This window comes from Arthroderma uncinatum (genome assembly GCF_011692745.1).
Source record: "Arthroderma uncinatum strain CBS 119779 chromosome Unknown scaffold5, whole genome shotgun sequence".
Classification (NCBI taxonomy): domain Eukaryota; kingdom Fungi; phylum Ascomycota; class Eurotiomycetes; order Onygenales; family Arthrodermataceae; genus Arthroderma; species Arthroderma uncinatum.
This window is the reverse complement of record NW_022983867.1, coordinates 1440406-1456619: the sequence shown is the minus strand read 5'-3', so window position 1 is coordinate 1456619 and position 16214 is coordinate 1440406. Positions and strand designations below refer to the sequence as shown.

At 48.9% G+C, this 16214-nt stretch overlaps 4 protein-coding genes across 4 annotated transcripts; 1 reads left to right on the top strand and 3 right to left on the bottom strand.

Annotated features, from left to right (window-relative positions):
* Positions 1-2454: 2454 nt before the first annotated feature.
* On the top strand, positions 2455-4489 carry GIQ15_06833 (uncharacterized protein; the record flags this gene model as incomplete). Its single annotated transcript, XM_033554250.1, has 2 exons — positions 2455-2630; positions 2686-4489. 2 exons carry the CDS (start codon positions 2455-2457, stop codon positions 4487-4489), a joined length of 1980 nt encoding a protein of 659 aa, XP_033403765.1.
* A 1214-nt stretch (positions 4490-5703) lies between these two features.
* GIQ15_06832 (Ubiquitin-conjugating enzyme E2-16 kDa) lies at positions 5704-7011 on the bottom strand (the record flags this gene model as incomplete). Its single annotated transcript, XM_033554249.1, has 6 exons — positions 5704-5849; positions 5936-6149; positions 6303-6348; positions 6507-6628; positions 6758-6913; positions 6970-7011. The coding sequence occupies 6 exons, from the start codon at positions 7009-7011 to the stop codon at positions 5704-5706; spliced, it is 726 nt and encodes a 241-aa protein (XP_033403764.1).
* Positions 7012-7515: 504 nt separating this feature from the next.
* GIQ15_06831 (glutaryl-CoA dehydrogenase) lies at positions 7516-8933 on the bottom strand (the record flags this gene model as incomplete). The annotated part of the gene is made up of 3 exons (XM_033554248.1): positions 7516-7562; positions 7623-8642; positions 8720-8933. 3 exons carry the CDS (start codon positions 8931-8933, stop codon positions 7516-7518), a joined length of 1281 nt encoding a protein of 426 aa, XP_033403763.1.
* Positions 8934-9641: 708 nt separating this feature from the next.
* GIQ15_06830 (WD40/YVTN repeat-like-containing domain) lies at positions 9642-14583 on the bottom strand (the record flags this gene model as incomplete). The annotated part of the gene is made up of 5 exons (XM_033554247.1): positions 9642-10894; positions 11723-13353; positions 13417-13535; positions 13594-14031; positions 14098-14583. 5 exons carry the CDS (start codon positions 14581-14583, stop codon positions 9642-9644), a joined length of 3927 nt encoding a protein of 1308 aa, XP_033403762.1.
* Positions 14584-16214: the final 1631 nt, after the last annotated feature.

The window sequence follows — 16214 nt, the reverse complement described above, 5'->3', positions numbered from 1 at the left end:
CTAGTTATGCTAATGTCTCGTTTGTTCCTTTTGCTATTTAATTGATTTACTAACTGCCTAGATATCATATCCGCCATTGACTGAGATGCTAATTCTAGCAAGCGATATCTCTCACGCGTACACAGCAACAGGTGTCTGCTCAACCTAATCTTCCCACCACTTCGACATATCATATATGCTTGTTTCAACACCAAGCTCGCTCCCAGCGACAGACAGAAAGGAGCAGCACACACTGTACACAAAAAAAACGCAATTTGGCAGATACCACATACAACCAGACAAGGACAAAGGTAGGGGCAATTCTCCACCCCCAGTGTTCCCAGGCCAGATCGTCCACCAAACTGGCGAGGCTCGAGCCAATGATACCAACATCAACGGCTTCAAATTTTGAATATTCATGTACTCTATTTGGCCTGGGAATATCTGGTGGTGAGAGTTGTCTCCATCTTCCTCCTCTGTCTCCGGACCGGACTTCCTTTTTTTCTTCTCTCCCTCGCCTTGATCGTCCTTTTCTTCCCTTCTCTTTTGGCTGGTTTATGATTAAAAAGGGATAATACCCGCTGCCATCACCATCACCATCATCTACTGCTTACTACCCTGGCGTCTACACGGCATCATTGGGATGTATCTTTTCCTTATCTTCTGGCGTGGAACCATGTTGCTGGGTCTCGTTCTGTTTTTACAACCAAAACACGAACACGGGCGATTCAACAGCCTTAGATCATCAGCAACACATAACGGCATAACGGCGTTGGGGATGTTTATCTTCGTTTTTCTGTCTTATTATCTCACGGCATCGCTGGGCCATCTTGTATTCTGCACATGCTCATGTCTGGTGCGTTCACGGATGCAGGAATGAATCTATTTCGTTTGTAATGCTCCATCGTACTCTGTATACGTTGCCTTTGATGTGGGCTCACCACTACGTAGAATGAGACGAGTATACACCGCTTGCCAGCGGTCAAGAGAAAGTATAAAGTATTATCTATTGTACTATAATTCGAGTGGACCAGCCTCCTCGTCCTCTCCAGGACGGCCGAGAAAAAGCCCGCGGACAGCTCTGTATCAAATTGCCGTCACACAGGGATTGCCTGGCCGTGGAGCAGAATACCGCTTCTTCGCGAGCCAGTGGCCGAGGAGGCCCTTGACGTGCTATCCGCATTCTGTCTATGGCGAGTGACATGTTATCCCGGCCAAGTTAGGCGTGGATGCAGGTCACCGCCTCATCTGTGCGATGTCCTGGGCCAATGGGGGAACAACCGCGAGGTCGCCTTGTCCTCAACTCCATCCAACGACATCCATCCCACCACTCCATCCGTTCGTCGCTGAAACACCGTCCTGCACCAGCAGACAGAGTCCTGACTCGCCCTCTGCCCGTGATCGCCACAGGAAACTATGCCATCGACGCATGTACGGCCACCTTACCACCTCCCAGGGCCAACTACAGGGCCTACAAGCAGGCATAAATCTACCCACAGACCGACGACGGACGACCGACTACTATCGGGTCTCGAGACCGCGGAGAGGACTGACTGGCTGGCCCAGAAAGAAACGTCGGGCATTCATCCATGGGGCTGCACTAGGCTGGCTAGCTGCCGCAAGATGGAGACCTGCTCACGCGAATCGTGGAGATCCGTCGTCTCTACGCTGCCGAGAGCCACGGCTAGAGTTACAGGTGAAGTGTGAGAGGCCTTCGATTCTGGTTCTTTTGGCCATCCCGCCATGCATGAGCGTCTGATGGGCAGGTATCTCCTCCTAGCAGAGTTACTCCTACGTGTTATTTGCGCCAGGGAGAGGCTGGATTGGTCCACGGGCCCCTGGACTTTATGCCTTGTCAATGCTGGACGATGGTAATATGCTGGATGGCCATCCCGCAATGCTGCCAATGCTGCCCACCCTGGTCTCATACCGCTTGCTGGGTACTCACGCCCTTTTTTTTGTCCCTGACGACATCGATGCGTGGATCCAGAAGGCCCCCTCGCCCTGGCTGCGAGCTACGATCTTTCATCTAGCTATGGCCATCCATTGATTGGCGGGATTATCTCCGCTTGCTGGCTGTTCTTATGCTCTTTTAGTTTTTTCCCACCTAGCTCCCTCGGAGTGAGATGCGGTGATGTGGGCGGTGGAGTCATATATCAATAATTCCGCCTCGATATATGAGTTCTTTTCTCTTTTCCTTTTCTATAAATATATCCTCACATATACGGAGTACTACAGAGTATATACGTATATATACAGCCCTCGCAGAGCAGAACAGCTTCCTCTTTTCTGTTTGTCGGCTTGTTTATATTTCGTTAATTAATATACATCCCCCGTCTGTTTGATATACGGCCACCCGTACCCGACACTCCTTGTCCTACCAACAGCCGCCCTTGCATCGGATTCTATAATTGTCATTTCTGTGCATCGACTCCAAGAACATCACCAATTTCACCAAATTACAGTGAAATAGCGATGCCTGTCTCCCATCTTACCCTCACGGTCTCGAACCTCCCTGCCTCAACGTCCTTCTTCCTTTCATGCCTCCAGCCATTGGGATACTGTTTTATGGGCCGCCATGAAAACAACGTTGGATTCGGCACAGAGCCAGGGAAGCCTGCGGATTTTTGGATTGCAGAAGAGAGGCCAGGGTATACCATACCCCATACACCATCGATAGTCCTAATCAATACTAACCGTTCATAGTGTCCCAGCTGGAGCAGCACACATCGCTTTCCCCGCTCCATCCCGGGATGCAGTCAGCGCTTTCTTCATCGCGGCGTTGAAAGCAGGGGGCAAAATCCACGGCGAGCCATGCGTGCGAGACTCAGAGCGGAATTACTTTAGCGCTGCAGTAATTGACTTTGACGGAAACAGCATCGAGGCCGTCCATAGGAATGATGCTCCAAGCGTCGCTCCTAGTCGGAGAGGAAGCGTTGTGAACGAGAAAGTACTCTCTGTCGTCGAGAATGGGTCTGTTGTATCAAGACATTCAACGGCTAAATCGAGAGCTATGACTGTTGCTGCAAAGTCGGAAGCTGGATCTACTATGACGGTGAGGAGATCGTCGAAATCAGTCATGGCTCCGCAACAACAGCAACTACAACAGCAACCACAACAGCAGCCACGACAGGAACCACGACAAGAGACCAATGTCCACTATATCGTCACCAAGGAGAAGAGTGGTGATAATCTGTCCGGCGCGAAGGCAGTGGTGGGCACTTTACTTGGGGCTGCCGCCGGAGCCGCCCTTGCATATGCTATGGTTAAAGGAGACTCGCAGTCCCAGCAGGAAACTATTACTCCCGTCACCACCACCAGATACGTCGAGGCTCCTCAGTCCAGTCCCTCCATCTCGGGTGGAGGTGCCTACCGCGGCCTTGAGTCTGGCCAGCAACAGGGGCAGATTGAAGATGGGTACGCCAGGAGCGCCGCATCCAAGAATCCATGGGCTAGCACGGTGTTTGATGGGCTAGAACAGACCAGCCGAATACTTGAACAGGCCAAGAGCTTTACCGGTAGCGCTGCTGGATTCCTACCCGCTGCTGGCTCTGCCGCCGGTTTAGAACGCCGTCCCTCCAGCGGCAGCACCTACAGCGCATCAGGAGAGATGGAAATGCCCATCCGCGCAATCGAGGGTATCCCATCTGGCGAAGACAACCGATCCGTCTACTCACGCACATACCCTTACAACCCTAGCACGTTCATAAGTAGCTTCCACGATCAACCGGAACGTCGTGATCGTGACCGTGGCGATTCCGGCAGTGCTTGCAGCTCCGGAAGCTGCTGCTCACAGCGCAGATCCAGCCAGGGTCAACACATGGAAAGCAACAACTACTACGCTAAGAGCGTTGCCTCCAGTCAGGCATCGACTATTAAGCCGAAATCTAACAAAGCGAAATCGCAGTATTCAAGTCATTCGAGCCATCACTCAAAACGCTCGTCTGCCTCCGCAACTAACGAAAGAGGAATGCGCACCATCGACGAGGATTACGGGTATGACTTCGACATGCCTAGCGGCAGCGTGCATTCCTCTACCCATTCTGCACGCAACATCCCTCTACCAGCCGGAACAGCCGTCTCGTCCTCCTCGAAATTGTCTATTCGTTCAAAACACTCCCACCACACCAGCCACAGCAAACACTCTTCTCACTCTCATCATGACCCTTCCTCGTCCCGCCGCTCATCCACTTCCAGTCACCGATCTGCGCACCAAATCCCGCTCCCACCTAGCGTCGCCGGCGCCAGCACCATCTTCCTTAATGACGGCATTGACGTAGACTCTCACGTCACTCCACGCCCACTGTTTGAGTCCGAGCGTGCATCCAGAGCCTCAGTTTCGTCGAAGAAGTCGAAACATAAACGCTCCAAGTCAAGCAGCAGGTCGAGCCAGGCCAGCGGCCTTACGAGTGGTGGAAGTAGCAAGTTCGACGACCCTGTCCTACCAAGTGACAGCGTCAGTCAGATTGGGAGCTGTGTGTCGAAGAAGAGCAGCAGAAGCAGGCGATAGATGGTAGACTATGTGGATGGGACATGATATATTCTCTTTCATTACCTTGATCATTTGTCCATTTTGATGTTGTGGTTTGGTTGGGCAGGGAAGGCGATACTGGTGTTTCAAGGGAGTGTTTCTTCATGTCTTGCATTTACAATTATGTTTGTTTGATCCAACCGGTTATCCTATTTATCTATCTCCTGTCTCTTTACATATATAGTTTCCCCCATTTTTCCTCATACATACTAATTAGATTGTTTACTACATGTTTGTATTGTGATTGCCTAATTTCGAGTCCTTGAATATAGCTGCTAAGGTTCCTGGAATATTGCGCCCGTAAAGTCATAAGAAAAGCTCTAACTCAACGTATTAAACTGATCTGATGCTCAATTACTCCACGATCGAAAGCACGAACCATAAATACACAATAGTCAATGTAAATGCAATAGATAAGGAGCGTGGGGGGCGGTGTGGAAACTGTTGGATGAGAGAGTGGGCGTTTGACCAAAAGAGAAAACGGGCGGTGAGGGAAGGAAATTAGGAAAGGAAAACCGGAGAAGCTGAACAATGCATATGCGAAGGAAATGCAGCGGAACTAGAATCAAACATGAAATGGACTGAGCCTACTTTACTTTGCCTCGCTTCGACACTTATGTATACCTTGGCTTGTCGTGTAATGACTTAGGCATGGGCACGGAAAGGGAGCGGAGTAGACCAGGATTCTTAGAACCTAAAGAGAAAGGACAGGAGATGAGAAAAGGGATGACATTGCAAGCGTTAATATTTATAGGTGTGGCATGGGCAGGCATAACATAACATAACATAGCATGATTGCATTGATAGGGGGGAATGTGACGCCCATGAGTGCTCAAGGTAAATAAGGTAGAGTGTGTATGTTTTCTGGGGCTGATACATGATGGAAACGCTGAGTATGTGGGTGTTTTGATTTGGAGGAAACGAAAGTAACGGAAGAGGAATTGCGTCCACTTAACCCTCGATTCCGCTTCCACCAAACAACCAAACCAATACCCAAATGATAATCCGCCCCCATCGCTGTACCGTCTTAAGTCGTAGGATTTGAAGGGTAAATCCACGTTGACTATGCCTTTGATTCAGGCGTAGATACAGGAAGTACAAAAGTGTCGGCCGTGAAGGAAATGGTATCCGTAGAAGTAGGTGACCGATTCAATAGAAAAAGGGTCCCTAATGACAGCATCGTAGGGAATAGATCAGTTCTCCATAGCGTATTTAGCAGTCCACTTTCTGGCAACCCCCTCGTACTCCTCCTTATCTTTCTTGTACAAGTTCGCTATCTCAGGCACCAGCGGGTCATCTGGGTTGGGGTCTGTGAGCATCGAGCAGATTGAGAGAAGCACTGCCATAGATATCAGCATGTATTCGTAGCTACGCAGTATAACAATAAGGTATAGATGTTCTGGGGTAAGTAGGAAGCAAACTGACCTTTCGATATAGTCAAAGCAGGGCTCCACTGGTCTCTCAAGATATCCAAGCAGATACTGCCGTTGGAGTTGATGTTGGGGTGGTAGACGGGAGTGGTGAAGTTGACCTTTGGTGGTTTGAAGGGATAGTCTGTTGGGAAGTGTATGGCTAGGAAGAATACGCCGCCAGCAAAGGGGCTCTTTTCAGGGCCCATGATCGTGGCTTGCCAGTGGAACTGCCAGTAAGATGTTAGTATAACGAGTTAAACGAGAGGAAGAGTTCTCCTTGTCTACTAGTAGAGCTGAAGACTGGGAACACGATACGGCTAATATAGATATCGATCTATTCAACTATAGAGGGGTATCGATGGCGGGGCGGAGTCAAGTACCAAATCATCTCCAAGAGGACCAGCAGAGCAAGACGAGGGGGGGTCACTATATCAGATATCGTCAGTTTCGATCTACACTTATTGCACGTCTCTGTTATATATCAAAATCTCGCAGTTGGCGGTCTGAGCCGCCGCACCGTCATAGGCTCAGCCTGACCAGAGCCCGACCAAACTTGGAGATAGCGAAGAGGAGGGTTAACTGACCGTCCCAAGTCCACGAGTTCCTTGTTGATTCGCTTGAGAGCCATGTGGATTATGTAGAGGTGAGATGTGTGAGAGAGAGGATAATATCGTGGTCGTGTGCGTTTCTGATCGAGATTTTCGTCCTATGGCGGGGTTATTAGCTGATACTGAGCGAGAGCGTATTCCTTCACAGCCACGGCGAGAGCAAGGCAGCCCAAGAAAGAGAGAAACAGTCGCCAGAACAGAGAGGACAGGAGAGCAGATATACTCACAGCCGGGGGGAGTTGATGTGTGGCGATGGTGATGGAGGAGGCAGAGATGGGAGGGAAGTGAAGGCCGAGAAACCCGCAGAAAGGAAGAACTTGCTGACTCAGCGCGGCCCCATGCATCTCAGTGGCCAGGAAGGCTTGTTCTCTCAAATAATACTCCTAGCCGTTACTTTAGTTTGATCCTGGCGCCCAAAGGTTGCATTTCAGGCGGTTACAGGGTGCAGCTCTTTATTGGTTTTACGGGCGGGCGAGGACATGCGTGAGTGGCTTACGGCAGGTCTATATTGGTCCATTATCCTATCCTATCAAATGCTTTAGTTTACTGAGTTTGCTTATGAGTTGCTAATGTGATTTCCAGGTTGCCGCTGGGGTGGAGAGATGGGCGTTTGTAGGATATTCTTTATGACCTGTTGATAAAGGCTTTTGGGTAGATGGATGAGACGGCCTGGAGCACTTATATACGGCTCGGCTATGAAGATAGCCATGAGATATAGGCCAAGTTAGGAAGTTGAATGCAACGTTCTATTATCCCAAATAAACTAGAAGTGTGTAAAGAAGTAACATCACCCCCACCAAGAGCTATCCAAAGCTCCCCGCGGGACAAGAAAAAGATACTCCTGAGATTGTGAACATCTCGAGATAGAAGGCATAATGTCGTCGTCTAACCCAGATACGGAGACGGAACCCTCGCCCGCTGAACGACAGCGTCTTGACCGCGAACACAAGGAAAGGGAAGCAAAAGAGCAGGCCACCCTCTGTATCTACACAAATGCTTGCACGCCGGTAATGGCACGACCGAGGATTAAGCCTAGTACGAATGTTAGTTATATCTGAGATCAAGACAAGAGTATGGAGAGAAGGGACTCACTGTGGATGTCACTCTGCCCTTCGTATGTCTGAGTGACAAACAAGTTTGCAACATGTCTTCCAATATGATACTCATCACTGGCCGCATTTCCGCCAAAAATCTCCTGCAGCGTCCTGGAACCTGCTAGCGCTCTATCGCAGTTCTGTCTCTTGATCATCGATATCATTTCGGGCACTGCTTTCCCTTCGTCCTTCAGCCGAGCAACCTGGACGGCAGCTAGAGTTCCATAAGCCGCATCAGTTGCTGCGTCGGCCAGCTTCTTCTGCACAAGCTGATACTTTGCTAGTGGGTTGCCCTTGAATTGCTTTCGTTCCAAAGCATACTCCCTCGCTCGTGAGATACAGTCTTCCAACGCACCCATAGTCCCAAACGCAATCCCTAGTCTCGCGCTGTTTAGGCAAGTGAAAGGTCCGGCAAGCCCAGTCACATCGGGAAACATATTCGCTTCTGGAACCGGACAGTTGTCAAGCTGAATCATGCCTGTTATCGATGCACGTAGAGCGGTCTTGTTCTTGATTGCAGGCGTCTCAAGTGTTCCAGGCGAGCACTGGTCACGCTCAATCACGAATCCTCTTATTTTACCGTCTAGTTTGGCCCAGACCAAGAAGGCATCTGAGATAGGCGAGTTTGTAATCCATGTCTTCGTTCCGGATAGACTATAGTAGCCCTTCTTGGTTGGGTGTGGTTTAGCAGTTGTCTCCATGCTACCAGGATCCGATCCGTGGTTGGGTTCCGTGAGTCCAAAACATCCTAGTATCTTTCCCTCTGCGAGCTGTGGTAGGAATTTCTCCTTGAGCTCTTCGGAGCCGAACTCGTGGATTCCCGTCATTATCAAGCTAGATTGTACGGACATCCCACTACGGAAACCAGAGTCAACCCGTTCGACTTCCTTTGTTATCAGGCCAGACGCAACGGTTGAGACGCCCGCACAACCATACCCGTCTATCGTGGCGCCGAGAAGGCCGAGAGAACCCATTTCACGGAGTATTGTTGGATCGTAGTTCTCATTCCGATATGCGTCTACATATAGAGAATTACTTGTCAGCTAGAGTGCCGTTGAATGTCTCGTATACATGACTGTGTGTAGGTCATCTTACCAAGGACCCGAGGCAGCAATCGCTCCTGGCAATACCGCCTGGCGGTATCTTGGATAGCAAGCTCATCGGCTGTGTATAGATTCTCCGCATCGAGCGGATCCTGCCACTTGAAGCTCGATGCAGAGTGCGCATAGCGTCGATTGGCAGTTATTGACGCCTTGTGAGTAGCCCCTAGCACCGCACGGGGGGTATTCCTTAACGTCGAGAAAGTCATTTCGTGCACCACAGAGTAACTTGGTTATGGCAAACCAGCTGGCAATGGTGGCTGTAAACGCAGATGGCGAATTCAACTAATAAGAGACGTACAAGCAACAGTCATAAAGAATGCATCTTCGGGCCGGAGCAGGCCACGGCAGCAGACCGGAGAGCGCGCTATGTTGAGAATTGTGGTCCCGGGATTCGGCTTGAAGATGGCCTTAGTCAGTTGGTGATGTGGAGCTTCGGGTGTGTTTTGGAATAACCTCGGTGTTTTTTGTTAGGCCAGTGTACTCCGTAGTTAAGAGAAAAATAACGATATCAATAGTCTACACAATACATATATATAACGCTACTTAGGTTTCTAAATACATTGTCACTGCTCTCTAGCTAGGGATTATTGCGTGGGATTATATCACCATACAATATGTTTATTGCCAGTATCGAACGAGCCTGAATTCAGTTTAAGCCCTCCTTTTAGATTGCAGCTATAGCAATCCTCCTACTGGTTCTGGTAAAAGCCAGCCAATTGAAGAACAGTGCCTTCTCTCGTCACTTTGATCTTGAGTCACTCGAAGCCTGAGGAGAGAGCACTGCTCAGCTTGATAACTCGAGCGTTCAAAACTTCATCTCATCTGTGGCTGTAATCTGAGTGATGGTCTTTAAAACATAAACCAGAGCTTCCTTCCAGATTCGAATTCTGTTCAAAGGTATCTTGAGTAGACATCTAGAGTATAATAGGGTCAATGACGGGTAGAAATGTGAGAATTGTCGTTCGGCCCGCACCGGTGCCCAGGGCGAGTGACCTATTCCGGATAGCGGCTGCACCTGGCCTAAAGTCAACTGGAATATATAGGATCTTCAAGTTGTCCATGGTTATCCATTGACTCGATTTATCCATGGAGTAGGTCGGCTGGCCAACCACATCTCGAACTGAGGCAGAGTTAATAGTCTCTGTGGCCACATCCCATACATTCGCTGTGTGAGGGTCAAACCCCAACATAACCCGGCCACTTGTGGGTAAGAATGGTATGCTCGAGATCAGTGGCGAGTAGCCGTCAAACGCCTGCAGCAAACCCCCTGCATCGGTATCTCGTATCTGGACTGTATGATCATCAAATCCTAGCATAACCCTCGTGTTTTTGGATAAGAAGGCTATGCTAGAAACAAGCGCAGAGAAGCCCATGATATTTTCCGCTAGCTTCCCAGTAGCTATCGAGACCTGTAGCTCCCCTGTAGCCTCGTCCCATATACGAACCGTGCAATCCTCGGATCCTGATGCCACTCTGCTACCGTCTGGCGAAAAGGCCACGCTGCAAATACTTCTAGAATGGCCTTCCAGCCTCCGAACCTTTTCTGTAGCCATTTCCAATATATGAACTGCACGGTCATCAGATCCTGATATAATCTTATTTCCATCTGGTGAGAAGGCTAAGCTCCTAACACTGGCATAATGGGTTTTAAAAATCTTTTGCAGATTTCCAGTGGCCACATCCCATACCGAAACTTTGCAGCTGTTGGAAGCTGACATTATTGTACTATTATCAGGCGAGAAAACCAGAGCATTAGGAGTATTGCGACTGAGGGTTTGTTGCAATTCCCCGGTAGCGACCTCCCATATATTGATCGTAGCATCATGGGAGCTTGATGCAACCTTGCTACCATTGGGCGAAAAGGCCACAACACTGTTGACCCAGGAAGAATAGTTAGAGTGCTCCTCTTCTTTATTTGTCGCTACTTCCCATATTCGAACGGTATGATCGTCGCACGCTGATGCAACCTTGCTCCCATTTGGTGAGAATGCCACATTCAAAATAGTTCCCGAGTGGTTAAGAATTTGTAGTGATTTTCTTGTGGCAACCTCCCATATTCGAACAGTTCGATCAGAAGACGACGATGCAATCTTATGACTATCAGGAGAGAAGTCCATCCCAAATACAAAGTTAGAGTGGCCTTCAAACTCCTGTACCTTCCCCGTGGCTATATCCCATACCCAAAATATCTTTCTGCAAGCGCGAAGTGCAACTTTGTCACCATTAGGTGAGAGGGTCAACTCATCAATTGGGTCAGAGTGGTTTAGAATCTGGCGAGTTTCTCCTGTGGCTATATCCCATATTCGAGCGGTCCTATCCTTGGAGCCTGATATAAGAATGCCGCCATCATAGGAAAAGGCCACAGCGTTCACGTTTTGAGAATGACCTTTAAGATTCCATTTCAATTCGCCTGTGGCTATATGCATTACCTGAATGATGCCATTGTCCAAACCAAGGGCAGCTTTTCCATTTCCGGAGAAGGCTATACTATTAACCCAGGCGAAATCGACGCGATCACCTCGGAGAGTCTTCAGTATCTTCCCAGTAGCCACATCCCAAGTATTAACGACACCCTCGTGACTTCCGGATATAATGTTACCATGAGACAAAAAAGCTACCTTCGAAACCGAGGTACCATGACCTCTTAGAACCTGCTGCAGCTTCCCAGTGGCCACATCCCAGACTCGAACTGTACAGTCTCCAGATCCTGATGCAGCCGTACTGCCGTCAGGCGAGAAGGCTATGCCCCAGATTCCATTGGAATGACCCTCAAGAATATGCTGCTGTGCGCTCCAGTGCGTATCCATGCGTGGTAAGTAATCTAGCCAAAGCGGAATTTGGCCCTTGAACGTTTTTTTAATAATACTCATTTCTGGCGCGAATATGAGGGCAGAGCAGTATACTTGAAGAGGAGCGTTTTTAACAACAGGCTGGCTAAAGGAGGTGAACCTTCTAGCATCGTGAGTGAACAAATATAATTCAGCGTTGCTAAAACTTGCTTCCTCGGCGTGCTCTTGTTTCTGGCGCTCGACTAAAACCTCTAATGCTGATATCGCAAGTACCCCATCGGCAGTCTTTTGTAGGAGGACCAGGGATTCGAGCCAGTGAAGAAAGTGTTTCTTTAAAAAGGTATGAACATTCCCGTTATCAGGGACAAGGTCTCCACCTTCCTCAAGATGGCGGATCCAGTGGAGACACGCATATTTAACTTCTGGGGGAAGACATCTGTCGATCTGACCCTGGCTGATATCAGAGAGGAGTGTTCCTGGTGCACGTATGCTGCAAATGTCTCGCTTGAACGAGACCTCCAGTAGTGAGATACACTTGAGAGCTAGTTCCTTGTGTATTTTCCTCCCATCTATCCAGAAGTCCTTATCGCGACATCTGGCATCGTCAAGGAGGAAGTCTCGGAAGGAAGCATGTAACAAACGAATTGTTTGACTGTCTTTATCAGGCACTCTCAAAACAGAATGAAGATCATATAAATTTTGGTACACAGTCCCCTCGGGAACGGCCAAAAGATTCTCAAGCGAGGTAGGTGTAAAAGGTTCAAATAGAATGACAATTGAGCCAATTATATTTTTAAATCCTTCAGTAAGTTCCAGCTTGTCCTCGTCATTTACTCCTCTCATCGAATGTTTCAAAACTCGTAGGTAAAGTGAGTCCAGCTCGAAAGTTGGTGGGCCGGAAGGCATTTTATATGTCTCGTTTTGCCCATCTTTTAGCTCCCTATTTGGAAGAAACCCTTCAAGTAAAACCTGGGCTGACCAGCGCCCCACATAGGTATTGATAAAGCCGCACACAGTCGCCGCATAAATGAAAAGACCACCAGCCTTTCGAGTGAGATCGTCTATGGCGTCATCTCCAGGCCAGTCTTCATCAAGGCGTTCAGATTCGTCTCTAATTTTTGAAAATTGATCCCGAAAATAGAGCTTCATATCGCTATCAACAATCGCCAGTGGCATTTCATGTAGAACAAAATCGTAGTGTAATCCTCCCTTCATTTTTCGAAACCCAAGACGGATCGGCGTTTCCGGCCTGCTAGTAAGAAGAATCCGCAACCGAATAGTCTTGAGGTCAGCAGCCTCGGTCAGAAGCTGGAGGATCAATTGGATATCTTTGTCTCCTTCAAATTCATCTAGTGCATCGAGGACAACAACAAGAGGCACTGTTGGGCCGGTATATTTAGACAGAGGTCCTATGACGAGGTTTTTCCATTGATCTCGGCGAGTTTTTTCAAAGATATCTGGTTGCTTCTCGATTACACCACAAATAAAGCCTCGCACAGCTGGAAACCTGGTCGCAAACTGTTTTGCAATTGTCGGTATGAACTTTTCGGCGTTTCTGACGTCTTTGCCACCCCTTGAGAAAAAGAAGCTTGCTCCAAGGTTTCCTATTTGAGAGAATTCGCGGGCGGTGGTGCGAGAAATGGTAGATTTTCCAGTACCAGCCATGCCACATAGCCAGAAGATGCACTGGTCGCTGTCTCCGTTAGCCCAGGTATATATTTCTTCCAGTACACTCTCGCGTGTGTTCTCTAGGCAGAACGGATCATGTTCGTGTGCTATAGAGTCAAACGCCGCTTCTGAGGCAATTGATAAACGATTAAGAATGTTAATCTCATTTCTAAATTCACATTAGTATTAGTCTGTGCGTCACATACATTAATGACATTGAGTATTAACGGACTGGGTGATATGATCCTCCTTTTTCCTATGCTCCTCACTGAGCCCATTAACCCAAATCCGCAAGACACCCCGTATACTCTTGTACCCGAGATCTTCCCGTCCGACTACTTTTGTCATATTCTAGAGCATCATCATAAGTTAAAAAGCTTCCATGGGTAGGGTGGAGTAGTAGACTCACCCTATGGTCTGCATGTATTCCATACAGCGGATAGCCTGGGATCCTTGCCGATCCCTCCGGCACCACTTTGCCCACAACGGGGAGCTCAAGCTCCTCAAAAAAGCAGGTTATATTAACCGGGTTTTGTGCCTTTGATCGAGTCCGTAGCCAAGTGGCGAACCAGTCTTCCACGTCCAGTAGTGTTTCTGAATCTCTTTTTAGGGTTTCCAATATATTGGTATTCACTCGTTTACCACATGCCCTAAGTGTTTGGGCCAATGCTTTGGCAAATGGAGCAAAATCTGAACCAGAGTGCGGTGTCCCAAGAAAGACAATTCCGTGGGTGCATTTCTCGATTTGGCCAAGGTGTTGCTCTTTAGGGCAGCTGGATAGCTGGAGAGCTCGCTCGACGACTAGGCCGCCGAGGCTGTGGGCGACAAACAAAAGTTCACGATCATCCTAGCAGATCGAATGTGAGCCGGGACTGTCTTATTTGCAAATCATATTTCAAACTTGGGTTCCCACCGTCTTTGTGTCAGATCTTTCATCAACTAAGTCCTTGATCATGTTTTCCGCATGGTTGGTAAGTCGATTTTGAGACGCACCGCCCCAGAAGGAAGCAACATCGGCATCGTAGCCAAATGTGAAGATACGTGCATTTGGAATATCTTCCTTTAACAGCTGCCTTGGCCAGTGGAGATTAGAGTCGGGGTGAGTCCATGTATTCTCAGAACTTCCAGTCAAACCATGCACAAAAACGATATCAACGACTGCTTTGCTCGGTTCCTCTAGCCGATAGACACAATTAAGGCCCCTGTCGCCCTTTGGTATCGCATATTTGGCGGCGGTTGGGCCTATTTCGCTAGGTCCCTCTCCCTCGTGCTTCTCTTCATCCGGTTTCTTTTTATCGGGCCGCTTTTCACCAGGCCAGTTTTCGCCAGATGAGTATCCTTCGGGTAGTTCTTTCTGTGGTTTTTTCTTGGATTTGAGGACCTTTTTGAAGAATGACATCGTACAAACAAGAACACATGGGAAAGCTTTGGAGTATCCAGAAGCAATTGCACATCATACTCAAGCCAGAGCGGGGGCGAGACATTAATACTGTTAGAGTCGGCGCTTAGCAGCCATTTCTTATGCAGCCTTGGACCAGGATCCTCGCGGAACCTGTACGCAGAGAGCTGTAGAGTGCTGGTTGGCTGACAGTGCTTCGATGCAACGCGGCATCATGCATCCTGCATATATTTCCCTCTGGCGCCTGGTCATGCTTGGGATGCACGGCGATGGCAAGAAATTGGGACGTTGGCACTTTTGCCGTCGAAACCGTGGATAAGGTTGACACCGTTGGACCTGGCGCTGGCTCGGGCCGCAAGGTTACCAGAAAAGGCCATGATCCGGGTAGCGGCGAGCGTGAGATGTAGAATAACAGGTCTAAGCCTGGTTATGCAATAAGACGGTGATTTAGGGAGTACTTGACTTGACTGAATTAATTGCATTGTGTGTCAGACTTAAGGTAGAAAATTACCGGATCTGGGTACTCGGATGTTACGTAATCGATGAGGTTGTGAGAAGAGCAGACTACGCAGCAAGAGATAGATAATAGATACAGAGCAAGCGAAGAGAGAAGAAGTTAGAGGAGTAGCAGGAGGAAGAGAAGTTGTCTAGGTAAGTCTGTATCATGGTGAACTCTAGACATGGTCACGTACTAAGCCCGTCTTTAGCGATTGATTCACCTCAGCCTCCAGCTAAGGGTTGACTGGCATCCATCTAAGGATTGACTGGCCAACTATCAGCCGCAGGATAGACGAAGCCGTTGGCGTCGCAGACATCAGTCCATGGCAGCCACTGTCATCGTCCACTTCGACTGCGTTCCAGAAACCTCCAGCTGTCTCCTTGACCAGTTACGAACAAGAGAACATAGGAGAACATAGGAAAAGCTAGGAGGACACCAGGAGAACAGGAAAGCAGCAGGAAACCAGGATCCGTCAGGGGCATCCGGACTGCGTATTTACGTGTAAACGTCCGTCGCCGTCGCCCATCGCCCATCACCCATCGGCCGTATTCAAGGTTAAACATCGCATGACGCAGGTCGGGCAGTGAGAGCAGGAAAGATCCTTGCCATTAGTTGACCTGCTAGCGTGGATAGGGCCTATGGAAGCCACGCATTATCCTGCCTATTGGCTGGCTGACGGTTGGACGTTAATTTCGGCCTCACACACGGATGATAGGGCGCCACAATTGGGGAGCAGGAAGAAGCAAGATGACGGTAGTCGACCTGTATGACAAGCGGCAGGCGGAGACGGAGACGGAGCCAGAGAGCTAGTTGTAGGGAGAAGAGGATATCTTCTTCGCTGTTCAAATGGTTTAAATGAATCCATCCGTCCGCCGTGTTCCATCGTATTATATATCAAAGCAGGACGAAAGCTCCGTCGATAACAGGCACCCTTGCATAAAAGAACAGCCCCTTTCCGACTGAAAAACCTAGCCAGCCGTCAATATTTATATCCAACAGGCAGCAGCAGCAACAGCAGGAGACTCTTCGTTACGTTGTTGTGGAGGATCAACGGCCAAGGACCAGCCTATATCAACTGCTTTTTAAGGTGCGACCACAACGCCAAAACAAACATCCGCACCTTCACCCACAA